Source organism: Leptonychotes weddellii, chromosome 7 (genome assembly GCF_054177405.1).
Source record: "Leptonychotes weddellii isolate Sample4059 chromosome 7, ASM5417740v2, whole genome shotgun sequence".
Taxonomy (NCBI): domain Eukaryota; kingdom Metazoa; phylum Chordata; class Mammalia; order Carnivora; family Phocidae; genus Leptonychotes; species Leptonychotes weddellii.
This window is the reverse complement of record NC_138375.1, coordinates 120079920-120106455: the sequence shown is the minus strand read 5'-3', so window position 1 is coordinate 120106455 and position 26536 is coordinate 120079920. Positions and strand designations below refer to the sequence as shown.

Here is a 26536-nt window from a genome sequence, read left to right as displayed (position 1 = left end):
CATTTGACAGATTACCCTGAAAACTCACATCTGGAGTTTGAGAAGCAGAAGAGCTCAGGGGCGCCTGGGTGGCTCAGATGGTTAAGCGTTTGCCTTCGACTCAGGTCATGATCCCAGGGTCCTGGGATCCAGCCCCATGTTGGGCTCCCTGCTCAGTGGGGGGTCTGCTTCTCCCTCTCTCTCTGCCTCTCCCCCTGCTTGTGCTCTCTCTTTCTCTCTCTCTCAAATAAATAAAATCTTAAAAAAAAAAAAAGAACCAGAAGAGCTCAGTAACTGTCCAGAATCACAGGACTTGTAACTGCCTGAGTCAAGGTTGGAACTTGGAACAAATGTTCTCTCAGTTGGTGCTAATTCCAGTATCCTATAGTTTAATACTGTATAAATTCTTGTTATTTTTTTATTGTTTTCTTTTTTCTTTTTTTATTATGTTATGTTAATCACCATACATTACATCATTAGTTTTTGATGTAGTGTCCCATGATCCATTGCTTGCTTTTTAAAATACCCAGACAGTTGTTGAAGATAATGTAGAAAAGATTTGGACTCGTCAGTTTTATTGTATGAATGTATCTTTTTCTAGTCAGAAAATCTTCAAAAAAAATTACATAAGGAAATTTCTTTTTTTTAATATTTTATTTTTAAGTAATCTCTGCACCCAGCATGGGGCTTGAACTTACAACCCCTGGATCAGGAGTCTCATCGTGTTCTACCCATTGAGCTAGCCAGGTGCCCCTAAGAAAGTTTGTTATAAAAGGAATCTTACTAAGTTTTTGTTTCCTCTGCCTTTCCCTATCCATATGCATCTCCCAGAAGACCTACATTTTTAAATGTTCTAGGGCTGTACTTTATGATACTGTAACCAGTAGTCATATGTGGCTGTGAAACTAAGTCTGAATTTAAGTTAAAAATTCAAGTTTTCAATTACTAGAGCCACATTTTAAGTGCTCAAATACCCACATGGGGCTAATGGCTACCATATTGGACCACTGGAGAGCTGGAACATTTCTCATTACAGAAAGATCAATTAGTGTTGTCAAGGGAAGTGATATTTAAAGGGACTTTTTTCCTTCTTTCATTCTTCCTTTCTTTTCCTCCATATTAAATAGTCACCACTAGTTTAAAATTATTAGAGTCAAATTTTCTTGTAATTTTGCATGGAATCCTTCTTACATAAAGATGTTTAGACATATTAGTCCATCCATGAAGTGTCTGCCGAATCAGTGGAATGTATCTATTTCCATCTGAGAATGGAAATCTGGGTCTTTAATTGGAAAGGCTACGAAGAATTTCTTAATATTGTATAAAGTGTTGAAGTTTCCAGAGCAGTTTAACTTATATATCTATATTTGGTCTTCAAATCTATCTTTGGAGGAAGTAGGTTTTAAGAAGGTCTTGGAGTAGCAGTCTGATTTTACAAGATTGTGGTTTGCCTAAAGCCACACAACTAGTACTTGGTGAGGCTGAATCTTTTTGAAACTAGGTCTCTCTCTCCTTATCTTTTTCTTATGGACCAGTGATTTCCAAATTTCTAAAAGAATCACCTGGACAAAAATTACAGACTCCTCTGTAGTTTTTAAAAAGCTTTCCTGATTTCCAGAGAGCCGGGTTTGAGAACCAGTGTCCCAGAGCATGTTGAGAGTCTTACACTTTGCTTATATCTATAACAGTAGTACATCTGTTATTTTTTTGATGTGGTGTTACTCAACTTTGGAATACCCTTATATAGATAAGTGGTAACTATCAAAGATCTGACTTTATGGGGCGCCTGGGTGGCTCAGTCGTTAAGCATCTGCCTTCGGCTCAGGTCATGATCCCGGGGTCCTGGGATCGAGTCCCACATCGGGCTCCCTGCTCCGCGGGAAGCCTGCTTCTCCCTCTCCCACTCCCCCTGCTTGTGTTCCCTCTCTCGCTGTGGCTCTGCCTGTCAAATAAATAAATAAAATGTTTTTTAAAAAAAAATCCATGAGCTGGGACGCCTGGGTGGCTCAGTCGTTAAGCATCTGCCTTCGGCTCAGGTCATGATCCCGGGGTCCTGGGATTGAGCCCCGCATCGGGCTCCCTGCTCAGCGGGAAGCCTGCTTCTCCCTCTCTCACTCCCCCTGCTTGTGTTCCCTCTCTCACTGTGTCTCTCTCTATCAAATAAATAAATAAAATCTTAAAAAAAAAAAAAAGATCTGACTTTAACCTTTCAATAACTGTATACTGAATTGCATTAAGTTAGCAGTTATTGGATATCTACCATGTTTCAGGAGCTTTCTATAGTCTGGGCACAATAAACTTCCAAACCAGGTAAATTGTAGATAGACAAATTCAGAGGCTGATAGCAACTTGCCCAAGTCTCATAGCCAGTAAGTGATAGATGGCTGTTTTTAAACGTGGGCATGTTAATTGAAAGCTCACATGTGAGGTGTTAGGACGAACATGTATGTTGTTTATTCAGTGGCCTATTAAAATCCTGTAGGGAAATCAGACATATTATAAGTACTAAGGGATAAGTCTGAATCCTGAAGAGTTCATGTGGAATAGTTGGACTTATTCCCGAGAAATGTACTGCCTCTCTCTCTCTATTTTTTTGAAAGACCTTATATATTTGGGACAGGGAAAGAGCGTGCGTGAGTGGGAGGAGGAGCAGAGGGAGAGGGACTAGCAGACTCTGCACTGAGCGGGGAGCCCAACGTGGAGCTGGATCCCATGACCCTGAGATCATGACCTGAGCCGAAATCAAGTCAGATGCTTAAGTGACTGAGCTACCCAGGTGCCTCGTACCTCTCTTTTATAGAACCTAATGGTTTCAGACATAAACACGCAGGCTCTATCATTTTAGAAATGAAGCTTTATGATAAATTACTTGATAAATTTACTCTGTAAATTTCTAGAATAATATTAGGCAAATTTATAAGTTTGTAGGCTTGGAGAAATCGCTAAATAGCCTCACCTGTTTCAATCCCAATTATTTGGAAGATTGGCTGACCTGAAAAAAAGCTGGTCTCTTAATTAAAGCAACAACAGTAACATAAATTCTTTTACTTAAGAGGGATTCACTATACCTATACTTGTGGATTGTGTAGTTACACTTTACGCACAGTTATAACAAATATGGCGCAAAGTAGATTAGAAGGGAAAATGAACATGGCAGAGGTGGATCCAGAGATAGCCAGCATATCAGAGACAAAAGAAAATCATGAAAAGCAGAAACAAAGTTCTCAGTAAATAGCAGTCTAGAGTAGCCCTTTAGAATGGATCTAAAGAACAGCTCCTGAGTTGTTGTTGTTGTTTTTTTTAAGATTTTATTTATTTGACAGAGAGACACAGCGAGAGAGGGAACACAAGCAGGGGGAGTGGGAGCGGGAGAAGCAGGCTCCCCACGGAGCAGGGAGCCCGATGCGGGGCTCTATCCCAGGACCCCGGGATCATGACCTGAGCCGAAGGCAGACGCTTAACCACTGGGCCACCCAGGCGCCCCGAGTTTTGGTTTTTGTAGCATCTCCATCCAGCATAGTGCTGGCACAAATTTACAACAGTGTTTTGTTTTATTTTTAAAATTTTTTTAAAACAGTGTTTTAAATCTTAATACAAAAGAGAGTCAACGAACTACACAATTTTGGGAAATTTCAGTCTCAAGTCATCTTAGAATATCAAATTTTAAGAAGCTGAGGATTAATCCTTTTTAAAACTAACACTTTAAGAATGTACTCCAGGGGTTTCATTTTGTACTTTATTTAAAATGTTTGTTATTATTTCATTATGAAAAGAAAATATAGAAGCTTTGGAAGATAGGGAAAGTTTACAAAATTTTTGTGTTTTTATGTGCATTTTTTACTTATTTTTTTATAAAGATTTTATTTATTTGACAGATATAGTGAGAGACGGAACACAAGCAGAGGGAGTGGGAGAGGGAGAAGCAGGCTTCCCGCTGAGCAGGGAGCTTGATGTGGGGCTCCATCGCAGGACCCTGAGATCATGACCTGAGCCGAAGGCAGATGCTTAATGACTGAGCCACCCAGGCATCCCTTTATGTGCATTTTAAAACCACAGTTTTTTTATTTGACTCTTCCCACCTAGCATTAAATAACTAATCATTAGTAAATAAGTAATATAAGTTTTCTGTCACCCACAATAATCTTCTGTTTAAGTGAGTGTTTGGGTAATACTCTCATACATGTACCCATATGATATTTATACCAAAACTTGCATTTTCTCTTGTAGACTTATTTAGTCCACTTACATCTATTGCAATTTGGTTGTAATAGGCTTGGTATTTTTGATACTTGTTCACTGTTTCCTCATTTGTTTTGTGATCCCCCAATCCTCTCTTCCTGACAATTTTTGTGCTAATCATATATTTTTTAGTATTCCATTTTAATTCTTCTCTTGACTTTCCAGTGATATATTTCTTTGCATTATTATTTCAGTGGTTGCTGTACTTAGAGATAATATTGAATTTCTTCAGCTAAAATATAAGAACTTTAAAACAATCCTTTCCTTAGTGCTCTGGTTGTCATAAATTAGAAACCCCAGTACAGTGTTGTACATTTTGCTTTCAACAACCATATGGCTTTAAAAAAAGAAAAGAAAAGTAGATGTATGGTATTTTATACTCATTTATTTCCATTCATTTTTGTTTCTTCTTGTAGATCCGTGTTGCTGGTACTGTTTTCTTTCCTTCAGTACTTCTTGTAAAGGAGGTCAACTGGTAACAAAATTCTTTTTGTTAATGGGAAAATGTCTTTATTTCACTTCACTTTGAAAGATAGTTTTGCTGGATGTGGTCTTCTTGGTTGACAGGGTTTTCTTTCAACTCTTTGAGTATGCACCTCTGCTGTCTTCTCACCGCCATTGTTTCTGATAAGAAGGCCATTAACCATATCATTTTCTCTTTACTTGTCTTTGAGCATTTGTGCGTGGGGCTGTTTTTTTGTGTGTGTATCGTTTTTTGGATTTGTTAAGTTTCTTCTGTCTGTAAGTTAATGCTTTTCACTGCTTTCTCCTGCCATTTCCCTTCTGCTATTAAGTCCATCTAATGAACTTTTCATTTCAGGTTTTGTGATTTTTCAGGTCTAGAATTTCTTAATTTTTAAAATACAGCTTCTGTTTCTCTATAGAGATTCCCTTTCCATTATTCACTGATACCATATTCACCTTTAGTTTTTTAACATATTATTATAGCTGTTTTGAAGTCTTCTTTTTTTTTTTCAAGATTTATTTATTTGAGAGAGAGAGCATGAGTGACAGTGCGGGGGCTGGGGGGCAGAGAGAGAGGGAGAGAATCTCAAGCAGACTCCCCACTGAGTGGGGAACCTGACACTGGGCTGGATCTTGGGACCCTGAGATCGTGACCTGACCTGAAATCAAGAGTCGGATGCTCAACCAACTGAGCCACCCAGGTGCCCGTGTTTTGAAGTCTTTATCAACTAAATCTGACACCTGGACCTACTTGGCATTAATTTCTAATGATTGTTTTTTCCTAGTTATGAGTTATAGTTCCCCGTTTATTAATACTTGGAAGTAAAAATTGAACATGTAGGTATTACATTGTAGTGCCTTTGGGTGGCGGTGGTTATTTTCTTTTCTTTTAAGGATTATTGTTTTTTGTTCCACCAGGTATTTCAGTTGCCTGGGTTGAGACTGCAAACTGGTTCCTGTTTCCCAGCTATGTGGTAGCTGATATATCTGTTCCGTTTTTTGGTTTTCAGCTGCTGCTTTTTTAGCCTTCCTCCTTGAGTTGGGGAGGTCCCCCCTATAATTTAATGGTTAGTCAAGATTGGGGGCTTATAACAATAAAAAATTTAAAAAAAAAAAGATTTGGGGCTTACCTTTGACATCATTCCCTTTTTTCTCTGGAGATTGCCACTTTAATTTCCAATTCCTCTCTTGGCTTTGGATTGTCTTCTTTGATATTTCTAGTTACTAAGGCTTCCATCCATTTGAGTTACACACAGTTGGGGAATGGTCTCCATTAAAAAAGGATCTCACCCAGTGCAGCTGTATTTATCAAGTGGTGTTTTTTTTTTTTCCATCTGCCCTAGGTTCTTTACCATGCATGTGTAGTTGAGCTGTCATTCGGGATTTAAATCGTGGCCTTTCCACTTAATACTTGTGTGACCCTCAGAAAAAGGACTTGCCCCCTTTGATCCTTGGTTTCCTGCTATAGAAAACGAGAAAGATGATAATTCAGTGAGAAGTACATGAAATACCAAGTGCACGCCATGCCCTAACTATAGTTTTTTCTATCACATGGTTCTCTATATTGCTTTTCCAATATTTTACCCACTTACCATGCCACTGGTCATGTATTTTTATCCTTGACAAACTTTGGGTCCTTCTTATTTTAAAAATAAAATAATTTGAAATGTACATCACAGAGTCATGTTATTAATTGATAGTGGGAGGCATAAGTTTTCTGGTGAGTTAGATTCAATCTATTTGTTGAAGTTAGCAAGTTGTGTGGGATTTGAAATAATGCATACATTATGCTGTTTTTAATGCACAGTGTTGTAACTCAGTCTTGAATGGCTAGTAAAGAACGTGATGGGCTAGGTAGAGTACTGAATTCTTTGACTGTAATCAGCAGTGCTGACTTGGTTCATTGTAAAGTCACATGATCACACCATCCACTTTTATCTGTGGCACTTGAGTTTTGAGCTTTGCATTAATGCCACTGGATATTAATAGGCCATTGTTAACCAGAGCAGATTGGATTTCTGTAAAACAATACTTTGTTTTGAGAGAGTAGTCTGTATGGGGAGCATTACACTGAATACACCAATCACCGACAGCACGGATAGGAAATGTTTGTAGCTTTGGGATGATATAATTGGCTAGTACTTGATGAAAAAATTGTTAGAATAAACCCAGCCACTTTGGCATCTAAATGTACATATGAAAACATACATTTTTAGTTACTGATATGGCTATGTTTCAGGATATTAATTTAATACTTTAGCTTATCTTAGTAAACAGTTGCTTTTAAATTATATGAGAGATTTTTGTCTTTAAAGTGTCTTTATTATTAGTTCAGAAGTTTGTTTTTAGGATTTAAATTGCATTTTTTTGCGTGAACTTTAACATTTTTTAGATGTAATTTTGGGTTTATTTATTTATTTCAAGATTTTATTTATTTATTTGACCAAGAGAGAGGTAGCAAGAGCAGGAACACAAGCAGGGGGAGTGGGAGAGAGAGAAGCAGGCCTCCCGCCAAGCAGGGAGCCCGATGTTGCGCTCCATCCCAGGACCCCAGGATCATGACCTGAGCCGAAGGCAGACGCTTAATGACTGAGCCACCCAGGCGCCCCAATTTGGGGTTTTTTTAAATCAATAATAAACTGATTGTAAACAAAGAATAATTCTTATTTAGTAATAGTGTCCTGAAATAAAGATTTTCACTCCTCTGCCTGTCATTAACAGTGATTTGATTGGCTTAAATAAAGCTGGGCCCAGAAGTTTGCTTCTCTTCTCAGACCATGCTATCTAGCATCAACCCTAGTTGATGTAAAGTGCTTATCATTTGTCACTAAAGGAAATAGTGAAGAGAGGAAGTTATCTTAGTAAGCACATTTTTCAGTACCAGGTAAGTTGCAGAACTTTTTAGCGGTTTGATCCTTAACAGTCAAATTAATAGGAAAGTGATCTGTGACTGGAAAAACACAGTAGCTTCTAAAACCGACTAATGTTTACCTTTTCTTCAATTGTGTCAAATCTTTGTGTGATAACAAAACATGGATGTGTAGGTGGGTCCAGGGGTCAAGAGGTTACAATGGTAAAGCATATAAAGGATGAAAGAAACTTGTATGACTTGGAACATTTGATTGAAAGGACTTGCTAGCTGGAGGAGGCAATGTGGTTTTTAAGTGGAAAAAGGAAGACCTAGATAATGTAGAAACTGAATGTTACCTACCTTCCATACCACAATAGCCTCCAAATACACTTCTGAAGTTAAGTAACACACACAGCTCTATCTAGTACATAATTTCATATTTAAACATTTGACATGCCTTTCCAGATGGATTGTGTCTGGATGCTGGCCCTTCTTTCTCCTCCATAGGTGGTCCAGTGCAGCTGTCTGTAAGAATCTTGTAGGGCAAAGAGTTTTGTAGATATTGTAGACCCTGGGGGATTTTCTACAAAGCACAAACAGATTTAGAAATAATCCCCTGTGGTGCCATCCAGTGCAGAGTTTCTGTCTTTTTTTTTTTTTTTCCTGTCAAAAGCTTCTTTAGATTTGGAAGCAGAGGCAGGAGGGAAAGATGAAACAATGCTGAAGAGTGAAAACGGCGGGGGAATTGTGAAGTTTGAGCAGACCAGTTTCCTGAGTTGGGTGATTTGTCTATCTTTGTCACTTAGCCCAAAATACTTTAACTGGCTCACTGTAATATGTGGACTTCTACCATTTAGAAGATTCTTTTCACTGCCACATTAATGACTGCATGATTTGGGATGTGTCAACCTCTCAAAAGACTGTTTCCTCATTTTTTAAGGGAAGATAATACCTTCCTCTCAAAGATGTGCCAATTTAGGAAAATAGGACATATAAGCATTTAGGGAACTCTCTGCCACACAGTAGGTTCTTGGTAAATGTGGCTGTTTATATTAAAGTAAGCCACACAGGGGGCAACTCTGTGCCTCAGTCTGTTAAGCATCTGCCTTCAGGTCGGGTCAGAATCCCAGGGTCCTGGGATCGAGTCCCACATCGGGCTCCCTGCTCAGCGGGGAGTCTGCTTCTCCCTCTCCCCCTCCCCCCCGCTCGTGATCTCTCTCTCTCTCTCAAATAAATAAATCTTTAAAAAAATAAAAATGTAATAAATAAATAATAAAGTAAGTAAGCCAGATAGATTATGATGGTCTCATATACTAAGAATTCTTAGTTTATCGCAAAGGTGATGAGTAAACAGACCTAGATTATGTACAACTTATATTTTATAAGAAACTTTTGTTTATTGAAAGCAGGAAAAACTGTTTTATTGTATCTGGCACAGTTAGTAGAAAAATTCTGGTGTATATGACTGTAGACTTGAATTGATTGGGTCAGATTCAGTGCAGGGTTCACCTTACCCCCCAATATACAAAATCAAACTATTTCTTAACCCACAAACCAATTCTCATCCAGAATTGAACTCTTAGAAAGTAATTGGGAAGAAGCCATTATCTCTGTTATATTTTCCAAATGTTCATGTGCTTAGAGGAAATAGGGGATTGCTCAGAAACATAGGGAAATAAAGGGAACTAAGTGTACTAAGGCACCTTGGGACACTGCTAAATAAGCTTTTCCATCTTGTTTTTCTTTTAGTGCAAGCATTAATATGGGATGGAATTTAAAACTTAACTTTTGGAAGAAATTATTGTTTTGGTCTTATTTATGTGAGATCTCCCTTAATGTTGGACTTGTGACATTTTTGGTGGTTGTAATTAGCAGAATTTTTTAGCATTTAGATGGTGTCATCTGCCAGAATAATTTGGAATTGGACAACTTAAGGGTAAACATTTTAGCATATTTTTAAATTTCTGTATTCTTTACCACAGCTACTATACTGTACCTAGCACCTTCTTCTGAATAAGTAATTGTTAAATGCATTAAAACTTTATAGCTGTGTATTGACACACCCACCTCCACTTTCTTTTCCTGTTCACGTTGGTTTTTTCCTGTCACTTTGGATTATTTGGTAAGGTTGATGTACTGCATAAGGAGGTCAGTTGTGAATGAGATCTAAATTTTATTTCATAGGTTAAAATGCTAGACAGCAGGGTAACATTTGGCAGGGTAAATGAATTTTTTAGTCCTATTTTATGGCAGCAAGAAAATGATTAGTTAGTACATATAGCCTTGTCTTACTGAAAAACTAAAACTATGTCATAATCTAGTTTTTTATTTGCAGCTTTATCTTCAGTGAATAATCAGCCTTGGGTTTTCGGTTTGTTTGTTTTTTTGTAAAAGAATACCTTATGTGATCCTCACATTAACTATGTAAATTAGTATATTAGCGTAAGAACCACTTTCTAGTTGCAGAGGTGATGCCAAAAGCAAATTTTGTTCCTGTAAATAAATGGACCTTTACACAGAAACATAGACTCACAGTGGGTCCATAAAACGTGATCAAGATTTAATGCAGTATGTATTTCAGGGAGGCAGTAGGCAGACAAAAGGAAGAGGATCTCTAGTTGCGAGAGCAGTTAAGTGATGCTTACTGGTAAGGGCTTTAGTCTTCCGGTGCTGGGAGAGGTCAGAGCTCCCCAGCAGGTGCCACGGGAGCATCATTGCCTGGGCACTGGGAGCTTGTGGAGTCTTAGGGAAACTGCTGCCCTTGCTCTGATAGGGTCAACTGAGTGTGTAATCTTGTTCTTGTTGAACAGTGGTCAGGCATTGAAAAACCAGGACACCTAAGAATAAGTTTTCTAATTCTTTTGAAATACATAGCCATAGGTGAGTCATAATCTCACCTTTCTAACGTGGCACTCTCATTTAAATTTAAATTGCTAGATTATAATCAGGCTTTATCAGCTGGCTTTATAGCATCAAGCTAGAAATGTCAACTGCTTTCTGGGGCTGTGTTACTAAAAAGTGATCATTATTGGGGCGCCTGGGTGGCTCAGTCGTTAAGCGTCTGCCTTCGGCTCAGGTCATGGTCCCAGGATCCTGGGATCGAGCCCTGCATCGGGCTCCCTGCTTGGCGGGAAGCCTGCTTCTCCCTCTCCCACTCCCCCTGCTTGTGTTCCCTCTCTCACTGTGTCTCTCTCTGTCAAATAAATAAATAAAATCTTTAAAAAAAAAAAAATAAAAAAAAAAATAAAAAGTGATCATTATTTAGAGAGCCTCAAGACTCCCAAGGGGCTGGTACTGGTGGGCAGGGACTATTATCTCCATTTTATAGATTGGGAAAGTTACTGTTTAAGGAAAGGCAGTGACTTGAAATAGAGGGTGTTATTGAAAAGGACCCTAACCTTTTTTTTTGACCGAGTTAAGCATTTAATTTAATAGCGGCTACTTTGGTATAGTGGAAAATGTCCCACATTTAAGGTGGAGGACCTGCCATTCATCTCTAGCCTCTACTATAAAAATAACAAGTCTAAGAGGGCTGGAAAGTACCTATTAGGGTGATTGATAAAATTGATAAATGAATATTTGTTAAATGAATGAGTAGAAGGATGTGATTGTGATTTATGCCCAGAAGCGGCTTTTTATAAATGTAGAATCTTCAAGTAACAGAAGAATGTTAAGACTTACTTTGGACTTTTTAATATATTAAATACAGTTAAGGGATTGGAACATTTCTCTTTTGTAGAGTGTCCATATTTGAGCATCCTTAAGTCTCCCTGGACACAGTACTGTGGCAGCCTTAGGCCTAAAGAGACACCTAGGTACAGCTTTGCTCAGTTCTTTAAAATACGAATGAATAAAACAAAATAAAACCTCAGACATTATCTTTTGCCTATTGTGACTTGAAATTGTTGAGCAAAGACACTTTTACCAGGTTTTTACCAGTTTAACTATAAAAATTGAATTTGTATTAAAATGAATAGATTGGTAATAAACATTGCTAGAAATGTGTTTTATTAGTATTTTAACTGTATTCAGAGGTTGCACTATTTAAACAGTCTTGATGTTTCTCTGCCCAACGATAAACACCTTTATCAACTTACCGTGCAAAAAACGTGATCAGAACTTAACTCGTATCACTGCACAGTCCTCTTCTGTATTAACATCCTTGTCTGTATAGTTGTGAAGACCACCTGTGCTACATTTTATTCTGGAAATGAAAATTCTGTGGATTTAGTGACTGGGATGTCCAAAGAAAATCACTGACATTTAATGTAACGTGAACTAAAGCATTTAACAATGAGAAGCACATTGATGTGCATATTTGGGAGCTGAGAAGGATGTACACAGATGACAACCTTGCACTCCAGGTTACAGAGCTAGTTTGAAGCAGTATTAAAGTTTTTGATGGCAGTTTTTAAAAAAACCTGGTCAAGTATTTTTTTCCAAAGCTTGATTTTTGTCCAATGTTATGAAAACAAATCTGGTTTCATCATACGTTGTCTCTAAAAATCTGAAGAAAATTTTTCTGTTGGGGAAGAAACAGCTTGATTTCATGAGATTTTTTTTTTTTTAACTGAAAAATGATGAAACTCAAGTATATTACAGGTAGTGTTTTCTCTTTGGTCAGAATTGAAATATGACATTTGATATTTAAATGGGTGAATTAAAAGGCAAGTTTAATTGTTGGATATGGAAGCTGAACAAACTTCACAGCAATTTTTAAGATGTCCATTGAGGAATCTAACATACATTTACATTATAAAGGATTTTAATTATTAAGACCTTACTGTTTTTCTTGTCAAATTCTTTTTTTGATAGTTAAGTGTTCACCAAAACTGATCCAAGAAAGAGAAATCATTTCCTTCTTTTCATTTAGAGGAAAGTTGCTGTTTATAGCACATTGACAATTTCTTATTTGGTAAGAATTAGAATAGAAAAAAAAAAAGCCAAGTGGCAACATCAGTATTCACACTCAGGACTCACACTCGCAAGGTAGATCTAATCTGCGAATGAACAGGAGCCATTGCTTATTACTTAACATTTAGATAGTATTTAAAGCAATGGGTTACTTGAGATGGTGAGATGACTGGAGAAAGAAAATACAGAATGAGAAAAGGAGATGGCTCTAGGACCAAAGGTTCCTGTTTAATTGCTGGGTAGAAGAGGCTCAGAGAAAGTGGCATTTGAAGAAATGTTTCAAGAAAGACGGAGTAGTCAACAGTGTCATATGCCATTTCATAAGTCCAGTGGGACAGAGACTGAAAGATGTACATTAGATTTGGCAGCAGAGAAGTCTTGGGATGTCTTAGAACTATTTTGGTGTTGTGGTGGGGTGAAGCCAGGTTGGCAGTCATTGAGGAATGTGCTATAGTTCAGCAAATTTGGCTGGGCATTTTTTGATGGTAGTGGTGGTTGTGTGGGGGGGAGTCATTGTGCAGTAAAAAGCTAACCTTGGTTAGAAGAGCAAGATGGCAGAGGAGTAGGAGACCTAAGTTTCGTCTGGTCCCAGAAATTCAGCTAGATCGTTATCAAACCATCTGAACACCTACAATCTCAACAGGAGATCGAAGAAGAGAATAGCAGCAATTCTATGAACAGAAAAGCAATCACTTTCTGGAAGATAATACATTATATGTTGCAGTAAAATTTAACTGTGGTTAAAGGAGAAAGAATGATGGAGTTGAGGTGGAAATTTGAATACACAGGGGAGAGAAGAGATTACCTATACTTCAAAAACTCTTTTTTTCTCTACTCTCTGCAAAGAAATAATGGCTGTGGAGACCAGAGTTCCTTTTCATTCTTGTATTTTCTTTCTTTCTTTTTTTTTTTTTAGTTTTTTTTTCTTTTTATCAAGACACACAGAGAGAGTGAGCGCGGGAGAGAGCATGGGGGGCGGGGAGGGGCAGATTCAGGGCTCCCCACTGAGCAGGGAGCCAGATGCAGGGCTCCATCCCAGGACCCTGGAATCATGACCTGAGCCGAAGGCAGACCGACTGAGCCACCCAGGTGCCTCCTCATTCTTGTGTTTTGTATATCCTCAGAAAAATGTTCAACTCCTCACGCTTTCTCTCTGTAAGTTTCTCTTTTCATTCTGTTTCCATAGCTTCACCCACTTGCTCTTTATCCCTGGCCCCTCTCCTAAGTTCCAGTCATGAATTTTTTAACAGCCTGATAGAACTCTTTAATTGTCTCATGACTCCTCAAATTCAGCATGTCTGACTGAATTAATCCTTTCCTTTTCAGGCTGCCATAATTTACTAGTATCTCCCTTTCTTTCACTTAGAAATGGCCCCAGTTACTGAGGGCCTAACTCTGGATCTCCCATTGTTTCCTCCGTCTCTTCCTCACTTCCCCATTCTGATCCTACCCCCATCCTCAGTACCTGCTTGGTAGACTCAGATCACTGTGCTGCTTTTGGAACGATTTTCCCCCCAAATAAGTCTGAATTAATTTGGCTCATTTGGTCTACCTCATTTAATATGGTATTATCCATAAAATTCGTTCATGTTGTTATTTTTCACCTTTTATCCATTATGTGAAAAACAGGAGAAAACACAAACCGATCATTTCTTTGAAACTGTTAGGTAGGTTGAAGATATTATTTATGCAGCTTTGTATCAGCATAATTTTAGTTCATAATTGTAAATGTGAAATTTTCTGATTATAAGGTTTTTAAACAGTTTTTTGTATGTAAACGGAATACCACAGTTTCCTTATTTATCCTGAATTAATATATTTAAAGGAACACAGTATATGTATTCTACTTTGTTTTCCTGTTCCTGCAGGAAATTAATACAATTTAACCCAATTTTGTTATATTTAAATCTATTGGTTCAACTATAAGTTAGAAATGCTTGATTATAATTTTTGAATTGTACTTTAGAGGTTAATAACATAGTTTTTTAAATAGAGCTGTTGAAACATGGAGAGGAAGATAAATTTTCATTTTATGTGGACTCATGTCTGTTTTGAAATACTGCTTTCATACATGCTGGAAAATCTTCATCTGCATTTTTTGAATACAGTTGTTTGTAGTATAGTGGAAACTTACATAATTATCTTTAGATCTTCAACTTTGTGGTGGAATTCTGATAAGCACCCACAGTAAAAATTTTAAGATGCCTGCATGCTTTTGCAGTGTTAAAAAAGACACCCACCTTGATACTTAACCTTAGAAAAGATAGCCTATGACGTATACGCATCTTTAATAGAAATGGGAAGGAAGAGGTCTTTTTGTGCATATTATAGACATTATGTTTTCTTGTAATATTTAGAAGATTATATAATATTTTAAGCTTTTTTTTTTTTAAGATTTATTTGAGAGAGAGCAAGCATGAGCAGGAGAGGGGCAGAAGGAGAGAGAGAAGCAAACTCCCCACTGAGCAGGGAGCCCAATGCAGGGCTCCATCCCAGTACCCTGGAATCATGACCTGAGCCCAAGGCAGACACTTAATCGACTGAGCCACCCAGGCACCCCAAGATTATATAATATTTTAAAGTCTCCACTTACAAATTAAATGCAGAACACTACATATCCTAGAGTGAAAATCAAGGAACTTCTCTCTACCTTAAAGTTAATTGAGTTAACAGACAAAAATTTTTATTCTGGCTTTATTTTAATAATTGAACTAGAGTCATCATGCCTATCAAGAGTCTTTTTTTTTCACTTGGGATCATCATTGATGTTCTACCATTTAGAGCACCTCCAACAGTGGAAGGAAAGCCAAAGTGGGATGCTCTGTGCTTGAACCACACAGGCCCTTGGTCACATTATTTTCCCCTACATATACATATTTCTAACAATACGGTTACTGATTTCCGTGTTTATACCAGGTGCTAAGTGAGGAAGAGGGATAACAATAGGCAGATAAATTGACTGAAATGAGGAGTCACACTCAGCAGTCTTCTACAAAAGAAGAAGAAAAAAATCACCAGAAGTAGTCATTTCAAAAATGAGACCCAGCAATTCCACTCCTAGGGCTATTTCTATGATAAATGAAAACTTAGGTCCACACAAAAACTTGTGCAACAGTGTTCATAGGAGCATATTTCATTGTAGCCAGAATGTGGAATAGGTTCACATGTTTATCAGTTGATGCATAAACAAATGTGGTGTATCCATACAATGTGTTGTTATTTGGCAATAAAAAGGAGTGAAGTACTGAAACACGTTGTAACATGGATGAATCTTGAAAATGTTAGGCTAGGTGAAAGAGGCCACATACAAAGTCCACATATTATATGAGTCCATTCCATGTATATGACATGTCAGAATAGCAAATCCATGGAGACAGAAAGTTGATAAGTGATTGCCAGGAGCTGGGGAAATGGGAGTGACTCCTGATGGACTTGGAGTTTCTTTGTGAGATGGTGAAAATGTTCTAAAATTGGTTGTGGTGATAATTGTACAGCTTGATGAATATACTAAAAATCATTGACTTGTGTACCTTAATTGGGTGAGTTGTGTGATTATATGAATTATATCTCAATAAATCTGTTAAAGTATAGCAGGTTGGGATCATTGGGAGAAAGTATAGCAGATAATTTTTGTGAATGGGAGTTCTCTATACTATAAGCTTGGGTATTCCTCTTATAGTACAGAAATCATTGATACAGTAGAAGGTAATTGGGAAACTATGTGTTATAAAGGAAATTATAGTAATTTGTGTCCCTTACTATCTGTTTTTAAAAATCCAACTATCAGGAGTGGTTAGCATTAACATTCATCTTTAAGCTCTTACTGATTTTAGAATGACTTGTTTTCCAAGTGTTTCATATAGTTGAAGTTGTTGCCATGTCTTTCGATGCAAACATGAGGATTAGTTGAAAATTTGATTGTTGTTTTCTTGTCATTAAAAAGTCTAGGTAAAATAATTTTCAAAAGATATGCTAAAAGAAATTATTGCATCTAACTTAAAGCGTTTCTTTTATGGCTTAAAAATCTTAAGATTTAGCAGTCGTTTAGTATATTTAGTATAAATGTGAAATCTAAGAGCTGATAACAGGTTGATACATATAGCATTAATACATAAATAGAATTAAATACTTTTACTTGGCTAACAGATACTGGTCAAGGGAAAAAGGGAAGTTTGGATTATGATACAGATTTTTTTCTCCAGTAACACAGAATTTGATATAGCTCATTTCTAATAAAAAAAAATTTACATTAGGAATTCACTGGAGGGTATGAACTACTGGAAATGGTCTTTAAAAAGTATGGTATGAAATCTTGATGGTAGTTTTCAGGATTAAAAAATAACTGATTTACTTGGCTTTTCTCCATTTAAAGAATGATTTTGGAAACACAGCTGTATTTTGTTCCCTGCTCTTGACATACGGATAAGGAAGAACTATGGGGATAGTGTCAGGGACATGATTCTAGATCTAAAACATTTTCTCTGCCCCAGCACCTCCCTTCACCCCTCATGACCTGTTTAACACACTGTTACTGGTTTGGAAATTTGTCATATATCTTGAGTGTATTGGGACTGAACAAGAGAACCAGGTGGGGAGAGAGAGAGAGAGGGAGAATGTAGAGAACAAAAAACTAAAAATACAGTGAGACATGGAGCGTTAAAACCAGTTCATGTCTGAATCTAAGAAAAATTATGAAAAGAAAAATGAAGAGCACATGCAGATATAAAGTGAGTAAAGGCAAGAGTTAGGAATGAATCTTGGGATCCATGGGAATCCTGCTGTAGTGGACTACAGAGGGAAAGCTGTGTTAATTGGTGATGGAGTTTTAAATTGTTAATGTTGAAATTTCATTTGTGGGAAGGATGCCAACCAGATATTATAAAGTTGTGGCTGAAGAGACAGGTCTGAACTGACTTTTAGCTAAGCCTATATGTATTTATTTGTTCTCCATATGCCACCAAAGTGTAGTTAAAATTTGAAATTATTAAAATGGGTTTGCTGTCCTGATAAGATTTAAATTTTTTCAACACCTTATAATTAAGGTTTTCTTCCACTTTATTACTTTACTTTTTTTTTTTTTTTTTTAAGGTAAAGTATACAGACATCCTTGATTCTTGGAAATCTGTATCCTCCTAAACATGATTAAATATATTTAGAGATATTTGTCTTTATCAGGTGATTTTAAACTTTAAATAATTAAGCATAATTCACATTTCCTTTTCTAACCAGGAACCTTTTGAGGATGGATTTGCCAACGGGGAAGAAAGTACTCCAACCAGAGATGCTGTGGTCACATACACTGCGGAAAGTAAAGGAGTTGTGAAGTTTGGCTGGATCAAGGGTGTATTAGTATGTACCTATAGATTGAATTTTAGACTTACAGCATTTATGTTTATTATAAAATCTTTCTAATGTTCTCATCATTTCTTAAGAGAGCTCTTCTTTCTCTTTTTATGTGAGTGTTATGGAAGACCAAATTAATAACTTGTACCTCCTTTTCTTGTGGATATTAAATTCAGTAAAGGAAACAGGATGTATGTATTAACAGAATCATATTATACTTGATTTCCTCTAAATTATATTTTATTACCTCTTGTAAATCTCACATATTGTCATTTTTCAGAAATTAAATATGAAACTATTAAATTGATGGGAGCATCAGAATCAAGAAAGCTGAGCAGGCAGTAAGGCTGATCTATTTCTGCCTCCTTTCCTGCTATCCCATTATTTTTTGAAGGGAAATGTATGAAAGTTAACATGGAACAGAATGAAGGAGAAATTGTTTTCTTAAGTGTTGAGGTCACTTCACAAATAGGTTCAGGTGATTAAGTTTCAGATGTACTTCTGTTTTTCTGTGTTGGATTAGGCACTAACTGACTGGAGGAGACTGGGAGACTAAATGACTTCCATTGGGACTTTGGGAGCACTTAATTAGAGTCATGTTGACATTTAGGGGAGAAGTAGGGGGAAAATCGCAGTTCCAGTAGTAATTTCATTGCTTAATCAATAGGGTACATGTGAAGCTCCAGATAGTATTGTTTTTCCCATTCTATTTTAGTATTTTAGACGACTGTGTTCTATGTATAATGATAAAATGCAATAGAAGAAATAAATTGGGGAAACTCATAGTTCAGAGGCTTTTTGTTGTTGTTTTTGTTTTATTTTGTTTTTTTTTTTATGTTACGTTAGCCACCATACAGTGTATCATTTGTTCACAGCTTTAAAGGGTGTGTGAAAGGCATCTGGGTGGCTCAGTAGGTTGGGCGTCTGCCTTCGGCTCGGGTTGTGATCCTAGAGTGCCTGGCTGGCTCAGTCAAAGGAATATGCAACTCTTGATCTCGGGGTTGTGAGTCTGAGCCTCACATTGGGTATAGGGATTACTTAAATAAGTAAATAAACTTTTTTAAAAAAAAAAGATGTGTGAACAATTAGCATTTTGTTTTGACATACTTTGTAATACTTAAATCTTCTGAAGAAATCATGAAATAAGGATGTTATTAAAGAATAAGCAAAAATTAAACTTAGTTGCATTGATAAATAGGAATAGGAACTATTTTTTTAGGGTTGAAGTGGTAAAAGATTTCTTTTACCTTGTTTAGTACCTTTTGCTGTTTTGTTTTAGATCATTGTGGTGTTCTGTTACACTTAAATTAGTTCACATTTTAGCTCTCATTAAGTTCTTTTAAAAAAGTATTACAAAGAGAAGGATAAGAGATTTTAAATGTCTTTCTTTAGTTTTAAATGGATATTGTCCTCCTTTTGACTAGTTTTGTGTTTACTAATGTATTAAGTTTGATCACTTGCCTTCATCTGGAACTTGTCCTCTTTTCTTTCCTAGGTACGTTGTATGTTAAACATCTGGGGTGTTATGCTCTTCATTAGATTGTCATGGATTGTGGGTCAAGCTGGAATAGGTAAGCAAAGTTATATACTGCTTGATTCATTTGAGAATGAAAAAGTGAAGTAGTCTTGTGCTCGTCTAGGCTGTGAACCTCATAGCATTCAAACAATTGGAATTATTCTAAGCTATTTTCTCGTTTGTATCAGATTATTGTCTTAATGTCTTAAAAATTTTTTTCAAAATTTTGGTTAGATTTTTCTAAAATGGGATAAAAATAAGGTAATTGTTAAATATAATGTAAATTTTGTAGACTAACCAGTTCTAGATAAGGCAGGTTGAAATAAATATGTCTCTTTTCTTTTTCCCTGAAGGTCTGTCGGTTGTTGTAATTATGATGGCCACTGTTGTGACAACTATCACAGGATTGTCTACTTCAGCAATAGCTACTAATGGATTTGTACGTGGAGGTAAATTCAGTCTTTTCACATCATTGTCACCAGATTACTGTTACTAAGTAAACTGAGGTCTAAATTTTTAAATTATTTTTATCTTAAAAACAACATAGGTCTGTATAGGTGAGAAACTTACTACTAAGTACTTTCAAACTAGCATATTCGAATATAAAATTTAATTTTGGCCCATACATAAATATGTATGCTTGAGATTACTTAGGACGTTCATTGTATTTGGTAGCAAGAATGGAGCTTCTGACCTGGTTTCTTCTCCACTGGGTTGTCCCTTACTTCCTTCCTGGTTTTAGCCCTTGGATCAATAGCATGCATCCTGTATTTGGTCAGTATTATATAGGTGTAGCCTCATTCCTCCCCCTTTAGGGAAACTTAGGGAGAGTTCTTTTCCCATGATCTGACAGCTTGTGTGAGTTACACCTGGGACTCTGAATCCATACTATCAACTCTAGCTCTCTTCTTTGGGTGCCCTGAGGCCTCTTTCATTGGAATCCACAAGATCTGCCTTGTGAGATTTTACCTTCCCAGGGAGAGCACCCAGGAGATCAGGAGAATCGCCTGGGGACCCCTGTGAACAAGAAGAAAAGAATTGCATTTTCCAGATCAAAACTCATCATTTAGCTGAAGTGAGGACATCCCTAGAGAAAGGAAAGAACATAGACTTTACCAGCTTCTATACAGTGGTCATAGCAATCAACTGAGAAGAGAATCTACTTGTAACATCTGCCTCACCTGTTCTGCAGACCCGCATTTGACATTATACATAGACAATTTCTGCCTTGTCTGCACCAGGTATTTAGAGCGAGAACTAGATTGAGCCTTTCATTTTTCTTCATTGTCTTCATATTACATACCAGAAGATCAAGATCACTATGGCCTGCGGGAAGCTGGTAGCCATATGTCCATGCTGAGCATGCGTGACTGTTGGCTGAAGTTGTACATGTACATGAGTCTAGATTGAGCCATATTGGGGTGTAAGATGTGGATATGTCCAAAAGAGTTAATCAGACAACGCTGAGAGATTCTTTTTGACTTCTTATGTACTGTGCCCCATGTTTCACTTATTTCTGCTACTGTTGGGGAATGGTAGTGAAAGAAGAAATGGATGTGGTGGACCAGCAAATTTTCAAAGTATTTCTCCTTCTCTTCAGGCTTTCCAATTAAGGTTGTAAAAGCCTCAATGGGGCATGAAGGCATTGGCAGCATGAACCCCAGAGATTATTCTCCCTGTGAACTCAAGCTTAGGGGAAGCATAGATTTTCCTGCATTGGGACTAAAAAGCCATTTCATCTTTCAATACTATCAGTAGCTTTCGTATGTATTCATAAATACATCTACCTCAGACTCTGACCACATACTTTGAAACTTTGCTAGAAGGCGTTCATTTTTCACCTGTCAGTTGGTGACTTTGGAAACCTGGCTGATCCTTTACAGAATACAGGCAAGTTGTATCATCATCAGTGAAAGTTTTTTGGAGATTTTTTTCAATGACTGTAAGCCCCTTCTGTCACCGCTTAATCTGCTTCATGGACTTGGACAGCCCTAATGGGATTTATTTTGGTTTCATGAAAAAACAGGATTTTCCCCATATGAGAAAGTAGATACAGGTCTAAATCTGGCAAGAATATATCGCACCCTGTAGTCATGATTCTAAATGGAAAGTATTAGCGTGACTTACACATTTTATCCCAAAAGTGCATGTTGCTTAGTACTGTATGCAAAAATTACGTATAACAAATGACCAACCCAGTAGCAGTGAACCACCTCCTAGTGCCCACGTGGTATATTTTCAGTCAGAGGAACCAGAGGACCTTGGAGAAATGACTGGTTCCAGATCTGGGCAGGAAGCGTACTTTAAGAGCCTAGACATTTTTTCACATTGGAAAGTAAAGAAGGTGTAACAGAGGCTACTAGTTTCAGGTCAAAAGGACCCAGGAGCCAATTTGAAGAGGCTGATGCTGACTTGAGTTTGCTTAGTTTGAACAGCAGTACTACTACTACTAATAATTAATTTAAATGAAGACATAATGTATGATTAAATCCTTAAGTTCACAGACACCACAAAAAGATCTTATTTTTTACCTTTGAAGAATGCTAGGGAACTAACTTATTATGAAGATTGATAAATGTGAAGAATCTCATCAACATGAGATTCATCAAGTTTTCCTGAATGAAAGTTTCCTTACCTAAAGTCAGTCTAATCAAGAAATTGATGAGATTTGTTCTTTGATAATTGTTCTACGTATCAAGAGAAGGAAAGAGAATTAAAATATTCCAACTTTGTAAGCTCTTTACTCAGTAAAAGTATCTGTGAAGTATTGTTTCCTGAGAAATTGAATCTGAATTATACCATGCCTGTAGATCCAGAAAGCATTTTATAGAATATACAGAGGAGAGAGGAACTTATTAAATGGCACTATCGCATGATAGCAGATTCCAGAGTAGGAATCTCTCTGGAACAAGGAATCTTTAAGTTGTCTCTACACCCAACATGAGGCTTAAACCCACAACCATGACATCCAGAGTTGCATGCTTCACTGACCAAGCTAGCCAGGCACCCCAGGAATCTTCCTTGTTTGACATAATTTTCCAAGGAGAAAGAAAGTGTGGGAGTTACGGTTTAAAGCAAACTGTAAGAGACTCATTTTATAGGTGTGAGTTTGTTTGCCATTTCTAACAGTAAACTGCTTTGTCTTTAAGTGGGGGGGGGGGGGGGCAAGAGTGCCAGGTTTGGATCTCCTCTAGGCCAATCACTGAGGACTTGATTTTTACTTCTCTTAAAATGGGTACACAGGGAAGAGAGGAATAGAGCTATAAATACCCACAAGTCAGGATGCCAAAGGCTTAGATTGGAGAAATAGAGGGATACCATGGAAATAGTGATGTCTAGAGATCCATCTCAATTTTCTGTGACTGGAGGTTGATTATTAAGGGAATTAATAAGGAAATATTTTACCTAAAGGTTGTGGTTGCTCTGTATAGTAATTTCAATTTGGAGAGCTCCTTTTGAACTTGCCTAGTTATCTTGTTAATATAAAGAATTATTTTGAGGTAGAGTCCAACAGTTTATGTTGATTCTTAACTCAATCATAACATGTATATTTTATTAATATTGAATAATATTTTATTCTCAGTTTATAGGGTATGTTTCTCTTTGACAGTATGTGAGATACATACTTTTCCTAGCGCTATGTGCTTTTTGCCATTAGAGAAATTTAATTTTACCAAGTTACCTTAACATTGGCTTTAACAGTACATTTTAGAGATTAAACAGCAATCTAGAGAAGTGTAGTTGTTTTTTTTTTTAATATTAAGTAACTGCCAATTTGTAAACAAATATAATAATGTTCAATTATGAAGTCCAGGATAAAAATAATATGACAACATTCAAGGTTTCTTAAAAAAAAAAAAAAAAAAACTAGTCAAAACTTAGAAAATAAAAGCGTAGTTTCAGGCTTCATTAGTTTTTAGTTAGGATTTTTGGGTACTGAAACTACTAGGAGGTTACAGAATCATGTCCTCCGTTCTCTGCCTGCACAGAATAAGATAGCAGTGCCAAGTAAGTTTGGCAGGTACTCCTCACCTTCATCTCTGCCATAGTGCCTGGCCTAACAGACAAATACAGTCTACAGATGATTGTGGCCTGCTGGGAGCCCAGAGCTCTTTACCATTGTGCAAATCCTTATCGGTGTTACTGAAAGCTGGATTTTACTGAATTTACTTGGGCTACGTGCAGCAGGTTCTCCAAGAGGGTGCTGGCCAGCAGTCACTTTCATTTAGATCTGCATTTTCTAGGTGTCTCAGACCGGAGTTCTTCCATCCTCAAATAATTAATCTGTGAATATGGTCTCATTTGTGAAATAGTAAATACTAGTTTTTAAATCGTGTTGTATTATATGTGCTGAGCCTTAAGATGAAAGCAGAGTTCAGGATACTTTCAAATAAAAGGCCAGGTTACATCAAATTCAGACAGGTAGTTCTGAAAATGTAAAATTAATATAAACCTGTCTATTTCATGACTAAGATGAAATTTTATATTACTTGTACATCAGTCATTCAACAGATAATTGTTGAGCTCTTTGTGACAGGCACTGGGTTTGTAACAATGAAAGTCAGAGAATATCCTATTTTCTTGGAGCTGTAATCAGATAATAGTGGCAATTATTTTTTGAAACCTAACTTAGGCTAGGCATGATACATGAAAAGTAACTGCTAGGCATGCTAATGTAGTCTTGACATACATTATCCATCGGATTTAATGCAACATTGTTGTTAGTCACATGTATACTTTGTATGGATGAAGAGTGTAGAAATGAAACAATTATACTCATTTTTTCAACAAATTTAAATTTCATCCAGATTTTACTGGCAAATTTTTTTTAAGTGTCTGCATTATGTCAGAATTGTTTTTATACTCCGCTATCTTTTTCATTTCTCTGAAATAATTGAAGACCTCTTCAATCTCTATATAGGTAAAATTAAACATTGGAAGTAATAGTAAAATTTTTTGCATGGATTGTAAGTGACAAAGTGCTTTCTATATTGGTAAAATCAGATTAACATCGATTGTCAAATTTTTTGTTTAGTCCATTTTATAACTATTCATTCCTGTCATCACCAAGCAAGGAGTTGTAACTTAGAATTAAGCTCCATAGTTCTTTCCTTTTATTGGTAATTTCTTTCAAATTACAGCTTTCCAGATCAGTGAAATGTTTGAAGAAGCTATAACGAGCAATTCTCTAACAGTTGTATTTTGAGATTTTATTAGACTTAAGCTTAACTTTGTGTTTTCAGTTTAGTAAAACACTATTTATAAACCACAAATAGTATGAATGTGAATCTGGCAAATAGTTGTAAATAATTTTTGACTTGGGTTTTCTCTTTGACTCATTTGGTGGCATTTCAATTTTGCCAGTCTTTAATGATTAAAAATACTTCAACTTGGTTCTGAAATTGTCTGCTGCATAATTAGGGCAGTATGTCCTGACTCTTCAAGTATAACTTATTCAAGTGATCAGTCACAATGATAATATAGCCCCCAGTCCTAGTCTGAAGATTTCATGTTGGTTAGCACATTTTTCTCTACTTAATAATGGTAACAGAGCAGAGGAAATTTGTGCAGTGTTAAGATGCAAACGGACTATTGTATATTGGTAGACCAGGGTATTAGAATGTATTTCCTAGAACGATAACCAAAATGGATATTAGAACCATTTGGATCCCTTAGAACTCTGTTGTATTCTCAAAATGGTTCCTTGGAATTTTACAAAAGATGGCTTTGGATAAACTGTTTAGTGAGTGTACAGAAGTAGGTGGTTTAGTGCTGTGAGAATTCTGGTGTATTTTTTAATCATAATAGACGAGCTCTGAGCAACAATTGTTAAATAGTTTATCATTAATAATTTTACGTTTTTGTTATTTTCACCTTTTGATTTGTTTTTTCCTCAATACACCAACAAAACCTTTTTTTTTTTTTTTTTAAGATTTTATTTATTTGACAGAGAGACACAGTGAGAGAGGGAACACAAGTGGGGGAGAGGGAGAAGCAGGCTTCCCACTGAGCAGGGAGCCTGATGCGGGGCTCGATCCCAGGACCTTGGGATCATGACCTGAGCTGAAGGCAGACGCTTAACGACTGAGCCACCCAGGTGCCCCGCAAAACCTTTATTTTACACAATTTCCACAGATACTGTAAAATACATAGATGATTCATGTATATTGATCATTTCTCCACGGGAGATAAAGGATGTCTGTCGCAAACTTTTCATTTTCCCCTGTTTCATGGGTAACAACTTTTTGAAGCTTTTTATTAGTTAGAAATTTTGAATTTTTTTTTTTTTTAGTGTAGTTGACCCACAATGTTACCATTAGTTTCAGATCTACAACTTAGTGATTTGCCAAGTTGATACATTATGCTGTGTTCACAAGTGTAGCTACCATCTGTCCCGTTACATCCCTATTACAATATCATTGACTGTATTCCTTATGCTGGGCCTTTTAGTCCTGTGATTTATTCTTTCCATAACTGGAAGCCTGTATCTCCTTCTCCCCTTCACCCACTTTGCCCACCTTCCTACTCTCCTCCGTTTTGGCAACCATCAGCTTGTTCTCCGTATTTATAGGTCTGATTCTGCTTTTTGTTTGTTTATTCACCTGGGGGTTTAGAGGTTTTTTGTGTTTTGTTTGGTTTTTTTTTTCAGATTCCACTTATGAGTTTTTTTTGTCTTTCTCCTTGTGACTTATTTCACTTAGTATAATGCTGCCTAGGTCCATCCATGTTGTCTCAGATGACACAATCTCATTCTTTTTTATGGCTGTGTAATATTCTATCACACACACACACACACACACACACACACACACACTCACACCCCTTCCTTATCCATTTGTCTACTGATGGACACTTAAGTTCCTTCCATATCAATTCAATGTAATGCCTACCAAAATTCCAAGGGCATTTTTCACAGAAATGGGAAAAATAATCATGGAACCATAAAAGACCCCAAATTATCAAACAGTCTTGAGAAGGAACAAAGCTGGAGGCATCACACTTCCTGATTTTAAACTATTTTAAAGCCGTAGTAATCAAAATGGTATGGTAATGGCATAAAAAGATGCATAGACATGTGGAATAGAATCGAGAGCCCAGAAATAAACTTACACATGTACACTCATCTAATATTTGACAAGGGAGCTAAGAATACTCAATGTGAAAGGGATAGTCTCTTAAATGGTGTTGGGAAAACTGGATATTCACATGCAAAAGAAAGTGGACCTCTA

At 36.8% G+C, this 26536-nt stretch overlaps 1 protein-coding gene across 2 annotated transcripts in view; it reads left to right on the top strand.

Annotated features, from left to right (window-relative positions):
• SLC12A2 (solute carrier family 12 member 2) overlaps nt 1-26536 on the top strand; it is a 103299-nt gene that overhangs the window by 10002 nt on the left and 66761 nt on the right. For both annotated transcript variants that reach the window (XM_081827134.1, XM_081827133.1), the window contains exons 2-4: nt 17678-17797; nt 19287-19362; nt 19661-19756. In XM_081827134.1, coding sequence (XP_081683260.1) covers nt 17678-17797; nt 19287-19362; nt 19661-19756 — 292 coding nt within the window. The remainder of the gene's footprint in view (nt 1-17677; nt 17798-19286; nt 19363-19660; nt 19757-26536) is intronic.